The sequence below is a fragment of the Myripristis murdjan genome, chromosome 6 (assembly GCF_902150065.1).
Source record: "Myripristis murdjan chromosome 6, fMyrMur1.1, whole genome shotgun sequence".
NCBI classification, from domain to species: domain Eukaryota; kingdom Metazoa; phylum Chordata; class Actinopteri; order Holocentriformes; family Holocentridae; genus Myripristis; species Myripristis murdjan.
The window spans coordinates 21,782,361-21,798,746 of NC_043985.1; the positions used below are offsets into that span (position 1 = coordinate 21,782,361).

The 16,386-nt window shown below is 42.0% G+C and overlaps 1 protein-coding gene across 1 annotated transcript in view; it reads left to right on the plus strand.

Annotated features, from left to right (window-relative positions):
- Positions 1 to 16,386, plus strand: part of pclob (piccolo presynaptic cytomatrix protein b) — a 65,843-nt gene that overhangs the window by 14,918 nt on the left and 34,539 nt on the right. Inside the window, exons 7-8 of the mRNA XM_030053554.1 lie at positions 5,906 to 6,910; positions 8,763 to 15,873. Of these exons, the coding sequence (XP_029909414.1) occupies positions 5,906 to 6,910; positions 8,763 to 15,873 (8,116 nt within the window). The remainder of the gene's footprint in view (positions 1 to 5,905; positions 6,911 to 8,762; positions 15,874 to 16,386) is intronic.

The following is a 16,386-nucleotide window of genomic DNA, read 5'->3' on the forward strand; positions in this document are numbered from 1 at the left end:
AACATAATGTCATGCCGAAGGAAACAAAAAGCCAACCAGTATTTCATGTGATTAAGGTTCAACATTTACAACTCAAAAAAATATGTCAACTTTTTGGGAGACTGGCCCGTCAATTTGCCTGTTAAATGAAGAGAACATATACACCAAAATCTTCAATGTGTCCCTGGTCTGTCATTCACTCCAGTGCTCTATACTAATGCTGACTCTATATTAACTCTTCAGCATACATTATGGTATTTGAGTGATAGCATGTGACTTGAGAAAATATCAACTTTTTGCCTCTAAAATGGGAGGTAACTGTGAATGGTACACAGTTAATTCTGTACAGACACTGATCAAACTCACATAAATAGGACACAAAAATAAAATACTGTTTTGAACTAGCAGGAGGTGCTTTCGATCTTTACAGGTTTTGAATGTCACTGTTTATGCTAAACATAAACTGTGACATAACTTGTGGATGCAGTGGATGATGGTTGATCACCTGAAATTGTTCCAAAAAAAAAAACTCACAGCTGCATTGAGCTATGTATATTTAATTTTAAAGTTTAGGAATATATACAACAAAAAACACTGACACTTTTTTTTAATCACTCTGAGATAATATTGCAAGTCACCCACCATCACTTGACACAATGGGTCACATAAATGATTTTAGTGTCTACATGCTCTCATCCTTTAACAGATAATGTGTCAAAAATCTGGCACATGCTTTCAAGACTACCCCTCTATATGTGTAATGTAGAACATGTTGGCGTGTTTGTTTGGCATCATCTTAACATATTACACAAAGTTAAGTGCAGACCCTTCATTTGCATGCTTCTGTAAATACACTCTCCATCTGTTTTTCTATTTAGGCTATCAGTGATAAAAGGTCAGTTATCATAATCAGCCTTGAACCAGTGCTAGACCCGCACCTGGAGAGGTGTTAGGAGCAGGGCCATATTTAGACAGGAGCTGGGGGAAAAGAGACCAGGTAGAGCGAAGGACTCAGGAATGCATGGCCATGGCTCAGCCATCTGTGAACACTGCTGTTTGATCTTTCTCTCTCATTTTTTCCTGATGATTCCTTTCAAGTCTGTCCTCTTAGACAGAAGCAGGATTTGAATTAAAAAATAAAATAAAATAAAACAAGATAAAACATTGGGTTTTCATGAATGTGGCAAAGTTGTTTTTTGAGAATCTTGTGGTTCCTAAGGAACTTGGGAAATGTTGCAATGTGGTTATTTTAAGTATAATTCATTCAATTCAAATTCAGTTTAAATTCATTTATTTTTATCCCGGCCAGGTTTAGCCTGGAGGGGATCATGCATTCAGTCAGGTGTGTGTGTGTGTGTGTGTGTGTGTGTGTGTGTGTGTGTGTGTGTGTGTGTGTGTGTGTGTGTGTGTGTGTGTGTGTGTGTGTGTGTGTGTGTGTGCGTGTGTGCTGCTAATTCCACATACACTGGGTCTGTCAGCCTAAAAGAAAAACTATGCACAGTTTCCACTACATGATGAAGAACCTCTCATCGTACATTATTACTGATTCAATTGATACTTCACTTTACATTCAATTGACAAAATTACTCAAAATCACTTAAGACTTAGTACTCTTCAGAAAATAAATAAATAAATAAATAAAATAAAAAATCTTAGTCTCCATCAACAACAGTTTGAATTTGGAAATTGGAAGTGGCTAACCAATTGAAACAACAAACTGAAAAATCTTAACATCATATCACTGGAAGATATCTCCAGAAACAATACACAAGACCACACTGCGATAAATGAAACATTCAGGCATTACTACTACAAACTATATACCCTGACCATGATAAAACATCTACTGGAACTTTTTTGGATACTTTTCTGAGGAATGTCTCCCTCCTGAAACTCTCCACAACCCATGAAAAGAATTTGGATGAACTGAGGAAAGCAGTACTACTCAAGGCTAACAACAAGTCCCCAGGCTTAGATGGTTGCTCAGTAGAATTTTATAAACTTTTCTGGTCCCTTCTTTCACCCTTCTTCTCCAAAATAATCTGAAATCTCCTATAGATGTAAAATTCTGCACTGTATGAATACTGCCCTGATTAGACTTACCCTTAAACCAAAGACCCTACACACTGCTCCAAATGCCATCCTATTTCTTAAATAAACACTGATGTTAAAATTATAAGCAAAGCTTTAGCATTAAGACTGGAATCAGTAATTCCATCACTTGTGCGCCCGGATCAGACTGGTTTCATCAAAGGGACACATTCCTCAGAAAACATGCTGAGATTATTAAAAATAATACATCTATATAAAACAAAACTGATACAGCAATTAAATAACCTGCTATTACTTTAATTCTAGATGCTGAAAACTTTTCACAGGGTAGGCTAGCCTTTTATCTCTTCATATCCTTAAAAATTTTGAGGTTTGGCAACTACTCATCAAATGGATAAAAATTCCATATAACAGACCTTCAGCATCTGTCTTCACCAATGAACAAGTATTTAAATCATTCAACCTAAAAAGAGATACTAGACAAGGATGTCCATTATCACCATTACTTTTTGCACTTCATAGAACCACTTGCCTCAGCCATAGGATAGAATGACAGCATCTCAGGCATTAAAATCAATTTAACCATCATAAAATCAGTCCATATGCTGATGTCTTCTTCTTACTGTATATGTAACTAATCCTTCAGCCTCCCTCCTGTCAGTCCACAATCTGATTAACAGCTTTGGCAAGATTTCTGGCTACTCCATTAACTGGTCTAAGTCCAAGATTCTGCCTCTAAGTCATTTTGACTGGGATGCTGAGGTTGGAGACCCTACCCTATAGCAACAGGACTGGATCTACACTCTACTGAGTTCACTCTTCTAGTTCTACTAGAGACTTCATCATAAAATATAGTACAAGCACATATATAATGCATGTCACAGAAGAGTCATAAGACTTGACAAGTAATACATACATTAGGTCTCACTCACTCTCACTGCATTACATACATAATGAGCTAAAAGTTAAAGTGTCAGACCATATGGTTGGAGGAGCTAGGCATTCAGAAAGCAGATGGAGGCAGGCACAAAGCTGGACAAGACTAAGAGGCAGGCTCCTTTCTACTTGTTTGTCATTATAGCACCAGCATAACTCTGTAGGTGATTATGCTCATAGGCTAAAAATGAAAGAGCATTCTGGTTAACCGCTACTTCATGTAAATAGCAAGGGCTATGAAGCTGCTGGTTGGTGGTATGGTGATGATAGACATTTTAGGACTGTGAGATCCTACTGTATTTATGATATGGTTATTTACACAGTAGTGCCTTTGAGAATTGATTTAGTGTCTAATTCCACTGTAATCTATTATGGAAGCAATGATTGACTGATATTTTGTTTTCTTAATTAATATAGTATTTTCACATAGTATGGATATGAATGTATCATGTTTCAACAAATAAGACATAACAGATTTTGAAACAGCTTTTAATCCAACCTGGAAATACACTGGCATTAATCCATTTATCATCAGGGCTACAGGGCTGACATCTATCAGTGCACGTGAGAGGCCGCTGATAAGGCCATTGTGTTGGCTGTATAAGGTGATCAGGAAAACATGAAGTGCTTTACTGAAGTTTCTGATTACCAATTAATTGCCTGATTGCCCTCAATAGTGACAAGACTTTGCTGATTAGCATATGTATGAGACAGGAGCATTTCTGGTTAGCTGTGATTACATCCTTTATGAATGTCAGAAGAGCAGGAGGTGAAGGATGTGGTGGATCTGTACCACTGACAGATGTTTAAGGCAGGGGCTGACAGTTTCATCCAGTAACCATTTCACAAAGTCTGTAGCACTGTTTTATTAGTTAGTTAGGGTTACACTGTAATCTATATTATGGTAATATTGAACCATAGATTTATTGGGTTTCAGGCCTCCTACAGCAGGGTTGACTGAGAGAGTAACAGACTTTTTTGTGTGCTTACAGTTTGATGTTTCTCCAACTCGCAGTCAGTCTCAGTGAAGCAGAGCCTGTTTTCACACAAAACTGATGCTTGTATGATTAAATAGTTGACACATGAATGTTATGAGCATTATGTGCTATGTTGTTAACGGTCTGTTCATTATTACCAGGAAGTAATCTCAAGATTATGAGATTACTGACTGAACCAAGCCCAACAAAAATACTAGAATTTATCTAAATTGTAGTCAAAGTTGGAAACATCAGTATCAGTTTAGTCTGGTAGGTTGAGAAATGTTTCTGACAATTATGACTTCATTTGTAATCTTTCATGAATGAAGTGATAATTTGTACATTCATTCTGTAATATTATTTGTTTTCATTTGTTTTAGTAATTTGCATTCTATTTGCATTCTGTTAAATATACATCAGTGGTCAAATCCTTTCAATAGCAATTGAGTTAACTGGGCTATTGTCTTGAGGTGTTGCTGTTTTCCACAATCTTAGGATAGCATGAAAGGAGATATTTTCATTCTCTAACAACAGCACTTAAACCATTTCAAATCATTCTGTTTTTATTGTGATGGCCTTTGTTGGAATGGTTTGTTTTGCTCTCCAAAATATTTAATCTATATATCTAATTTAGTGTAATTAGAATATTTTGTTAGCTACACCTCTGTGATGCAATTAACCCAAAAAAGGTTTGAGAAAAGAAATCAATCATTGGTAGGAGAGAAATATTTTGGTAAGTCATCTTTGACAACAAATAATGTTGTTGCTTTGCATATATGTTTTGACAGTGTATGTGCAGATGTCCCCTTTGTGCTGGTCTTCCTGTTTAGTTGTGCTGTCATGACATGACATGTGAGTGTGGATATTTAAAGCTTGTTTCTGAGAATGCAAACAAGATCCCCAGCACAGCTGGACTGTAAGTGCAGGCCAAAGCCATGGTATGACAGAGGGTAGATTACATCACTCACTAAAGCCCTAGTCAGCACGTGTGCATGAAATATTATTCATTTACGTCAATGGATTCTGGACCAGCACTAATCTCAAAGAGAAAAGTGGTCTATGAGCGTGTGCCCGTGTGTGTATGTGTGTGTGCGCACACGCGCGTGTGTGTGTGCAGTGACACATAGATACTTGTCCTGTGTATAAAGTGAACATTTAAGTATGCACATGTTGCCCACATGCTTCCATGAGTGGCAAAAATGTGTGTAGATGTTAACATCTCACATGCACAGCAATTGAAAGTTGGCGCTATTCAGTAAACGGTGTATGTGTGCAATGTAATCTCCTCCTCTGCCCAGTGTATTCAAAGTCCTCTCCCCAGCTCTGCAGAGGCAGGCGCATTGCTGTGATTTGGTCTGCTAAGATGCTACAGGCTCACTGCTTTATCTGTTGACAGACAACGCTTTTTTCCTCGTGCTGAACTGTCCAATCTAAATGGAGCTTAGATGTAATAGGAAATGTTTCTTCAGAGGATTAAATGTTAAAAGTAATAACATTGGCTCTAAAATGTGATAAGCTTTTTTGCAAGGTAAGCATTTTTTTTCTTGCTCACGAGTGTCATAAGTTGTAGCTTAATATCGGTGAGCATGTTTATAATGGGGAGTGCATAATTACATAGAACATATGTATGATGTTTTGTAAGTGCTTTGGATATTTGTTGTCAAGTAAGGACATCACTAGATGAAGATTAAATGTGGGTTACTTTGAGTGCTATGGTATTAATCTGCGCAACAGACTGCATTGCACTGTAGAGTGACTTTGTTGTCTATACCAGGGGATGATGGCCTTAGATGGCCTCTAGAGTAAAACAATTGTAGCACCTATTATTCACTACACACTGCAATACCTAATTTCTTCATATGTTCTGATGTTCTGAATGTTGTTTTACTTTTTTTTTTCTTTCTTTAATTATTCCTTGTATAGTGTGATTCCTAACCAGCTGTATATTTATGTGATTACAGAAGGAATGGCTTTGTCTGAACTGCCAGACACAGAGGGCTTTGTTGGGACAACTCGGAGACTCAGGGAAAATGTCCCAGCCTTCAGTCATGCCTGCCAAGCCAGAAACCCAGCCCACACCTGCACCCACAAAGGCAGAGACCACACCTGGCCCCACCAAGGCAGAACCTACAGCTTCGCCCCCAAAGACAGAGACCACACCTGCCCCCACCAAGGCAGAGCCCACAGCTCCACCCCCAAAGACAGAGACCACACCTGCCCCCACCAAGGCAGAGCCCATAGCTCCGCCCTCAAAGACAGAGACCACGCCTGCCCCCACCAAGGCAGAACCCACAGCTCTGCCCCCAATGACAGAGACCACACCTGCCCCCACCAAGACAGAACCCATAAATTCACTCCAAATGGCAGAGCCCAAACATGCACCCTCAAAAATGGAACCCATAGCTCCATCAGCAGCATTCTCAGCCAAACCCAATACATTTGCCATGGCACCTATGCAAGAGACAGAGACATCAAACATTGAAGTCCCAAAGGCAGATGTCCTCAAGTCAGTGACAGTAGAGGATAAAGAACTGGCAGTTAAAACGGAGCTGCATGTGACAGAGGTTCCTAAAGCTGAAGAGCCCAAGCCTGAGTTACCAAAAGCCCAGGCTGAAGAGGATGTAGCTCCCCCAATCACTGCAGAGGCAGCAACTGCTGGAGTTTCTTCAGAGACTGATTTGAAGCCTTCTCAAGCTACGGCAGAATTCTCTGCCCCAGGGATACTTGCTAAGGAAGTACAGTCCGAAGACCACATCAAACTGACAGAGTCAACAAAAGAATTACAAAAGCCACTTGAGGTGAAGCAAAAGCCACCGAAACCACAGCCAGTGGTGGATCTAGAGCCAGCCACACCACAAGTCATAGCAGCTGATAGAAAGGAAGTGGCAGCTATGTTGATTAAAAATGTCGAAGACACCTCATCTCCACAGCCACAACCAATAACCACTAAGAAGATCGTCATAAAAGTAAGAACAACATATCTATAATAACGCAAAAACTTTGAGTATTAATAATTTCTAACTTGATAGCATTATAACTTACATTAAGTCACTCTGTGATTATTGCTCATCTCTTGGCTATATCCTCACTACATTACAAATCATTGAGTATAATAGCTTAAAAATTAAACAAAACAGATCACTAACTTCAGTATTGACAATTCAGGAATGTACTGTTCTGATCATAATTTATATAACAAAATGACTTTTAAGTAGTTCAACATTTAATTCTTAATCACACTACAAGTGAATGTTTTGACTATACACCTTATCCACTGTGTATACTATGTGATGAAATCGTTAGCGTCTTCTAATTCATTACACAATGTAAATTGTATGTGATGCTCTGATGCTTTCTCTTACAAACAGTTAGCATACCCTGCCTAAAATGAAAAATACACTAAATCAGAAAAAAAAAAAAAAAAAAAAAAATCTAGTCAGGGTGAGCCCTTTTTAGAAAGAGACATTTGATCAAAAGCTGGTTTGGGTTTATGGATGCAGACTATAGAACTTAGTTTGGGAATTCCCACAGAGTTTTGTTTGCCAGGTTTGTGACCTGGTAACTTTTCTCCTGAGAGACACCAAAATTACTGTCCATTAGCAATAAAATAAGAATGTGAGAATCAGCAGTCTGTGAAAGCATGGCTCAAGGCACTTGTCAATGAATACATCTTTTGACATTGCAAAGATGGTTATTTGAATTCAAATGTGCAAGGCATACATTACAGTTGAAACAGTATTTCATTTACTTAAATTTGTTTTGGATGTATATGTCTATTACCACTCTGTAATAGTACTGATTCAGCATGAGCATTCACACAGAATCCCAATTCACATATTAAAGAAATGATAGACCTAATGCTATAGTTGACATCTAGACATTAAATGGCTAGACAGATGATTGTACTTAGGTTCCATGCATGACAACATAGTAAATTTCTTTGGTGGTTAGCTATTCTACTCCAGCTGTTCCAGAAACTGGAACTGTCTGGAATAATTTTTGAGAACAGACCGAAGACAACTACATCAAATAACATGCTGGGAGCTAGCTACCCAGCTAAACTGTTTCACTGTTTACTCACTAGGCCTAACTAGTAAGTAATTACTAATTTATTGATGAGATAAATTAGTAATTACTTGCACATGCATACACATGGTCATGACATTCAGTAGTTTGTGGTTAGTTGAGTTTTTTGCTCATTTATATTCTTGTTTTCTGTCCATTTAATGTGGACTCTATCTTACATGCATGTGCTACAATTAAATCATGTTTGCAAGAAGGCTTCAGATAAGTAGTTCAGCATTTAAGTGTGCTGTTTTATGTATAAATGTTTTATATTTTTTAATTGCATATTATTACATGACAGTGGGTTCTTACAGATTACACCCTAGTTAATTGGTCTCTTAACCTCTTGCCATTCTATTCTGACATTTTCAATATTACAATGACTAAGCCAAGATGGTGTTACATTTTGTGCTTGTTAACCATTTATCAGGCATAATATCTCAGACACCACTAATTGGATTTTAATTGGACAAACTTGGGGGAATGAGGCATCTCATAGGGGAAGCTACTTCTTTTGTTTGCCCATCCATGTGTCTAAGCAATATTTAAGATACCACTGATCTGTCATTGATGAAATCTTGGAAAATGATGTCTCACCCCACTTCATTCCAGCATTTTCAAAAACATTGTGAATGGCCAAAGGGGCAAGCCACTTATCCAGGTCAAAATAAACTGCCATGTACATTTACTATTGCTTGCAACATTCATGAGGGACAACAGCTTTAATGTTGCCTTTTTTCTACTCTCTTGTAGGAAGATGATAAAACTGACATGGAGCCTGCAAAAGAGAGGAAAGCATCCCTCCCTGCTACCAAGGTCACAGAAAGTCAACAAGCCAAACTGGAGAACACAGCTGTTTCTCTGACAGCCTTTGAGGCTAAAGCCGTGGCACAAGAGTGTAATAATAAGGATCAACCCCAGATTTTACCCATATCACAAAAATCTCAGGATGTTGAGAAAGCTAGTGATACTACTATGACAGATAAAACAATAGATTCATCCATGCCAGTGAAAGATGGGGCTAAAGCTGAGAGGAGGCGACTGAGTTTCCAAGCAATGGAAGAGAGCAGTGAAAGTGAGCTCACACCCTCACCTCAGGTTCAAAGGAGGAAGCTGAAGGTGAGCACCATCTCATCTAGCAGTGAGGACATCAAAACTGAAAGTGCTGACTCCTCTATGGAAGATGAAGAGTTCATCCGCAAACAAATCATGGGCATGGGGGGTGAAGAGGAAATGTCACTCTCAGAAGATGAAAAAGAGAAAAAATTGACATATGAGGAAGGAATAAAAGAGGCTGAGTTGGATAATGTTTTGACGACAGCTCAGCCACTGTTTGGAAAAGGTGGCACTGATAATGAAGACAGTCCAGCCAGGAGAGAATCACTCCCAAAGACTACAGCCACTGAAGATGCTCCTGAAACTGTGACCACCACTGTTTTCAAAAAAGCTATTCCAGCCATGAGACAGAGACAAAGCACTGATGAAGATGTAGAAAGCATGACTGAATCTCTGTCAAAGGGATCATCTAGTGTTCAGGCATCTAGTTTCACTGCAGGATCTTCACCCACATCAGCCTCATCTTTGGAGGAGGATAGTGATAGTAGCCCCAGTCACAAGAAACAAACAGAGAAACAGCATCGCAAAGCTAAGCACAGGCAGCCAGGCCAATCACTCCCCACCATTGAAGACTCCTCTGAGGAGGAGAAGACGAGAGAGGAAGACTTAAAAGAACAAGAAGCTTTGAAAGATGGTGACCAGTCAGAGAGAAGGAGCTCCAAGAAGTCTAGGAGAGACAAAGATGAACCTGTGTCACAGACAAGACAAGACCAACCACTTCCCTCACCTGGTAATCTGTCTCCAATTGAGGATGCTTTCCTAACAGAGGAGCTGAGACAGGCCAAGGTGGTGGAAGTCAATAGAACATCTGGTTCAGAATACTCTGCTAGTATAGAATCAGAATCAGAGTCTAGGCAAGCTGTACAGAAGGGAGGAAGGCCTTCACCAACAGTGATACCTTACTCTCCACCTGATCCATTTGAGGTGACAAATACTGTGACAAAGTCTTTGAAGAGTGCTGATGAAGCATATGAGGCGATTATTCAGAAGACTAAAGCTATACCAGGAGAGAGTCCCCCTGATATTGAGCCCCTGTACGGAGGAATGGCAATAGAAGACTATCTTTATGAGTCCTTGGTTGAGGAGCCTGAAATTAAGATAAGTGAAGCTGAACCTGTTGAACCCTGTAGGGACACTGGCTCCGAATCCATGAAAAAACTCAGATCTCCTGAGGAGGTTTATGAGGAGATGATGCAGAAGAAGAGAGAACTAATGATGATAGAGCAAGAGTTTCAGCAGGCCCAAACTGCCATGGAATCTTCACAATTAGGGGCTGTAGTTGCTCTGCCATCCTCAGTCACTGAAATTTGTGTAGTAACCATGCCTACAGAAGAGGTATCTGTCACTGCAGAAACTGGGAAGTCTGTGCCAGGCACTGAAATTTCAAGTGAAGTGCCAATGAAGAAAAAGAAAAGGCCAGCTCCACCACGTCCCTCTGAACCTCCTAAGCGTCCTGAAGTAGCTGTTGTTCCTAGCACTCCAAGTGGATCTATAGGTTTTGTTAGGCCAATGGTTCCTCAAGATCCTTCACTCAGAAGGGCACTGTTCCCTATACCAGACCTCAAGATTACCCAGTGTTCATCAGGGGAGGAAGAGGATGACAGTCTTGCAGAGGAGTATGGTGTTGGTGTTTCCTCTGACATTACACCTAGTGATGATTCTGAGACTAAGGAGGAGCCCTCCATTAGTCCGCCATTGTCTGAAACTGCTGATATGGAGCCTATTAGTGTGGTGTGTGAAGTTCCAGAACCGAAACCTATTCCTACCCCAATTTCAGCACCAGAACTAACCACTACTCCTCCTCCAGTATCACCAGTATCCCCTCCAACTTCACCAGCAACTCCAGATTCCAGTTTAGCCTCCAATGCTACATCTTCCTCTTCTTTCCAGGCTCAAACACCTCTTTCATCAGATTCAACCCCACTGTCTACACCAACACCTCCAACTTCAGCTACAACCCAACCACCACCTGACATCTCTCCGCCATCAATTGCAGCAATTGCAAGTGTTTCTCCTACTGAGGGCTCAGTCTGTGCTCCTACTCTTGCCACAGTTGTAGTCACAATACCAGATGTTGTGTCTGACCCAAACAAAGATCAAGCAGCTGTACCAGCTCCAGTGGAAGCCCCTACAGCTGAAACCCCAACTCCAGATGCAGCACAGATATCTTCCCCTGCAACTACTGTGGTTCAAATGCCAGACTTGGTGTCATCTCCATCTCAAATGTCTGCTGAGGCCCCAGCTTCTATGCAGGTCTCAGCACCAAGTCCAGCACCTGTTGTAGTCTCTGTTCAACACACAGTCACACCTACACCTGTTGCAGCATCAGTTGCTCCAACACCAACCCAAGCTGTTGCTGCTGCTACAGCACCATGTCCTGGTCCAGTTACAGTTCAAATGCCTGACCTGGTTTCAACTACATCTCCTATCATAGCTCAAATCCCACTACCAGTCTCTGCTTTCATAACAACCCCAGCTCAATCCCAGGCCACAGGTGTACACTCAGCTCCTGTTCAGTCAGCTGTTCCATCACCAACTCCAGTAGTGGTCCCAGCTCCAGCTCAAGTAGCCCAGGTGCCTTCACCAGCTTCAGCATCAACTACTGTAGTCAAAAAGAAAGTCCCGCCACCACCTCCTCCTCGATCTACTTCAGTTTCTCTGTCGGACAGTAACACAGAGCCCTCACATATCAGAGCTGTCCAACATGTTTCCCCTACTGTGGCCACTACCGTAGCTATGGAAACTACAGTGGCTGGCCAGCCAATGCAGTCTGTAGTTGTGGATATACAGCCACGAATGGAAGACTTGCGACGTGATAATGCTGCCGTACCTCAAGTGGTGACCCCAACCAGACAAGGACATGTTGTCATCATAGTGCCCAGTGTGGAAAACATGTCTGTGCTTGGCCAGACTACACAGGATATTGCTAGCACAGTGTCAATAGCTCCCACTGTTCCTTTGACACAAGTCAGTCAAATGGTTGCAGGCCCTGTGGTTGTGAGTGTTTCTCCTTTTCCCACTGCTGCCACTGGTGTATCTAGCACAGATACAGTCTCACTATCCACCATGGTGTCAGCAGTTCCAGTTAGAGTTTCAGGTCCCATAGTTCCTCCTAAACCAGTGATGGTGGCAAAAGTTGCAGACACAGTAGAAGATACACCTCTACCTCCACCCACCACTTTACCGAAGCCGGCTATTCATTCTAAGCCACCTGTTTCCATTTTATCATCAGTTCCCACTGCTGTCCCAGTTGCTACTGCAACAGTGGCACAAGCTTTTGTTTCAACAACCAGCTGCAGTCAAGCGGTCAAGCCTCCTCCACCCATACCACCTAAGCCTGCATCCATTCCAGCTGGGCTGGTTTTCAGTCACAAACCAGGGGAAAGCGTCAAACCACCTACCCCTCCTGTGGTTCCCAAAGCTGCAACACTGCCGAGGACCAGGGAACCTCCAAATGCTCTATCACTCAGTTTGACCCGACCTGTAGAGTCTAAGATGAGTGCGACATCTCCGAAATCTCCTTTATCTCCTAGACATGCAAAATGTTTGCAAACCTATGTGGTGATAACCCTGCCATCTGAGCCTGGCTCACCAACAGAGGGTATAACAGTCCAGGCACCCGTCAGACGAGGCTCCATCCCATCCACAAAGGTTTCAGGAATAAGGATAACACCTTCAGAGCAGAAAACACCCACTGAGGCATTCTCAGCTCAGGCTACAGTTAGGAGAGCATCAGTCCCCACTGTTAGGCATCCACCCCCAGTAGCTGTGGCTCCAACTGTGGCAAGAGAGCAAGTAACACCCTCTGAGACAACTGATGCTAAAGCCCAAGCACAAGTCCAGTACATGGCTTCAGCAGTGCACCCGCCACAGTCTGTGGCTGACATCATGGCAGTGTCATCAAGTCAGGACACCCACATTCAGGCATATAGTGTACCTCTTCCAATCAAGAAACCATATGTACCTCCAGTGGCTCAACAACAACCAACACTGCCAGCCATCCAGCCACCTCCAACTATGTCTGAAGTAATCACAATGCCTCGAGAGCCAGAGATTCCTATTCAACCACTTGCTGTCCAAGTCACAACTAGAAGACAACCTATAACATCTGTAACTCAGCATCCAGAAACAGTGCCAGATGTCATGGCACAAGAGGTTTCAGCTGAAATATCAGTCTCTCAGCCCCCAATATCAACTGAAACTGTACAACCATATTCTGTGGCAGAAGTTATCATACCACTGCAGCGTGATGTACCTCCAGAGGCACTAATTCCTCATGTTAGGACAGCTTCAGTTTCTTCAACTGTCCTGTCTCTACAGAATGAAGCTGAAGTAGTAATGTTACAAGCAGAACATGATATGCCTACTGAAGGTATTACTGCTGAAGCAGTTAGTGTCTCACCAGTGCCTCAGTGCATTCTTGAACAACAGCCACTTCCAATAGTTGATGTTGTGACCCTCTCTTTAGAGAACGAGAGGCTTACAAGGCTCAGCAACGCTGACACTGTTGTTGAAATTCCACCAGTACCACAATCTGTTCAGCCACTACAAGCTTTGCCTGAAGTCATTCAGCCATCTATGCAGCAACCACCTTTTGCAGCTGACATGGTCACCCTCCCTATAAATTATAAAATACTTGCAGAGGCTCCTACAACTGATGATTCTGTTGTTAGAATGCCATCTGTACCAGCAGTGGCTCATCCTCCACCTTTAGTTGCTGATGTAACCTCAATACATGAAGTAGTTAGGGTGACACCAGTACCTGCAGTTGCTAAAATAACGCCAAGTCCTACAGTTGCTGAAGTAGCATCACCTGTTGTGATGGAAATAACACAAATGCAAGTACCACCAGAAACATCCACTGTTACTTACATTCCACAGGTCTGTGGAGCATCTCTACCCTCAGTTATCCCACAGTCAGCAGCTCTAATGGAGGTCATTTCATTGCAGCCTGAACGTGAAACAACCACTGATGTTACAATAAAGGAAGCTATTATGAGAAGAGCTTCAGTGCCATCAGGAGTGATGCAGCCTCCGGCAGTGGCTGAGGTGGTGGCTTTCCCACCGCAATATGAGATGCCAGTTGGTGTTGTTACCACTGAGGCCACCACTACTAGGAGGAGAACATCTGTATCTTCCACAGTGCAACCAACAAACACAGCCAGTGAAATATTTATCCATCCCTCACAGTATGAAACACCCACACAAGTTGTTACAACTGAAGCCTTTGCTACTACCAGGAGGGAGTCCATAACCATGCAACAGCCACTTCCTGTGGCACAGGTAGTACATATGCAAGCTGAAAAGGAAATCCCTATAGAAGTTCATGCTGCCCAAGTCCCCTACAGAAGAGAATCTGTACCATTAGCAGTACAACCACAAGTACTAACTTATTCAGCAGAGTATGATAGCCCATTGGAAATAATAACCACTGAGGCCTACACCAGGAGGACCTCTGTACCCACTGCCCCCGTTCCCACTGTCCAGGATATACCACAGTCTGTACCTGTGGCTCCAGTTACCATCACAAAAATTCAGCAGGAGTCAATTGAGAGTCAGGAGATTCGTGGACCAGAGAAGGTGGTCTCCAGTATGAGCCACATGTACTCCTCTTCTATCTCCACCTCAGGTCAGCCTCCTGAAACAATGCCAAGCTTGGTTACACAGGTGGTCACTACTGAGGTCCAGAGGACCACTGTGTCTGTTGTTCATGAAAGACTACCACAGGTTCCTTCACCTAGTGTAGCAATCACTATACAACCAGACATTGCTAAAGTTCAACCCCTTCCAAAACAGAATGGGAAGGTAATCTACCCAGGTGATGTTATTGATTTACGAACAATGAAGGTTGGTGTAAAAATGACTGACCAAGGCATGGACTTGACACCCCCTGAGTCATGTCGGCAGTCTCTATCTGGTGATTCTAGTGGACGGCAAATCACAGCAGTGCAGCCTGAAATAGTAAACCTCAGTGCAGAAGTCACGCCTGCCAGCACACTGTCTGTTGTCACTGACAGTATCACAATAGTCACCTGCACAGCCACCATTGCTTCATACAACAACACTCTAGCAGAAAAGCCTCTAGATTTGCAGGGCCATGTCACCTCATTGCCTCTGCCTCTCACCACATACAAACCATTTGAACCTCTAGCACAGATTGTATACAGGCCGGTCAATTCCCAGCCTGCAGTCAGTGCTTTAGCATCCACTGCTCAGGACATACCCATGAATCTCTCTTTTGGAGCTCTCGCCTCCCCAGGAGGTAAGCAACCAGTGACTTTGGCCCCAGCAGCTATCACTGATGGAAGTCCCATCCTCTCACTAGAGGCCACGGGGGCCATGGATCTGTCCAACTATAGACCAATGAGGGCTATGGTAACTTTGTCCGGCACAAGTCCAGGAGTGGTGACCACTGTGGTGGAGGATGATGGTACTCCAGTCGATTTGACGGCTGGAAGGAGAAGTGTCTGCTGTGATGTCATCTACAAGCTACCTTTCACAGGAAGCTGCAGAACACAGCCCCCAGTCACCACCCAGCCTGACAGCTTTAGCTATAGAGATGACCACTACAAATTTAATAATGCTGGAGTGTATGGTATCAAAGGCATGAATGGTATCACAGCCCCATTGTCTGAGACCAACCTGACAGAGTCAGGACTGTTCCCCTATGAACCGAAGAATGAGTATGATTACCTCAATGGATCTTCAGATGGAGCTATAGACCTCACTGCTGCCAGTATTTCTGCTGGTGAGTATGGGAGAATTGCTGTATGTCTGTATGGAATTTGGCTTGCATTACCTTTGTGCTTGCTTCATGGGACTGTATAGAGAGATTTTAAACCTTGAATTATGTTATTACATTAAGTGCCCACTCCATTCCCACTCCTGCGATAATTAAATATTGACAGTTGAATGTTTTACTTTCTGATTTTTTTTTTGTTTATTTTGTTTTTCCCCCCCCTTTACGTTCAATAATCACAAAAAGTTTAAATCCTCTGTAGCATAATTTGTTTGTTTGTTTGTTTTTAAATATTTAATTTATAAATTTGCATGTTTTCATTTATTAATGTGCCTATTTTTTCCTTTCTCTCTCTTTTGTTTTCATACAGATGCATGTGTGTGCCTGCGTGTTCTTCCTCAATATTTTGGTTATGCATCATGCTAGCCAAAATGACTGCAGATATGCATGTATAATGGATTTCTTTTTAAATGCAAAGCGCATGACCTTTACTTTGACTTATATGTATAGATATATTTCATA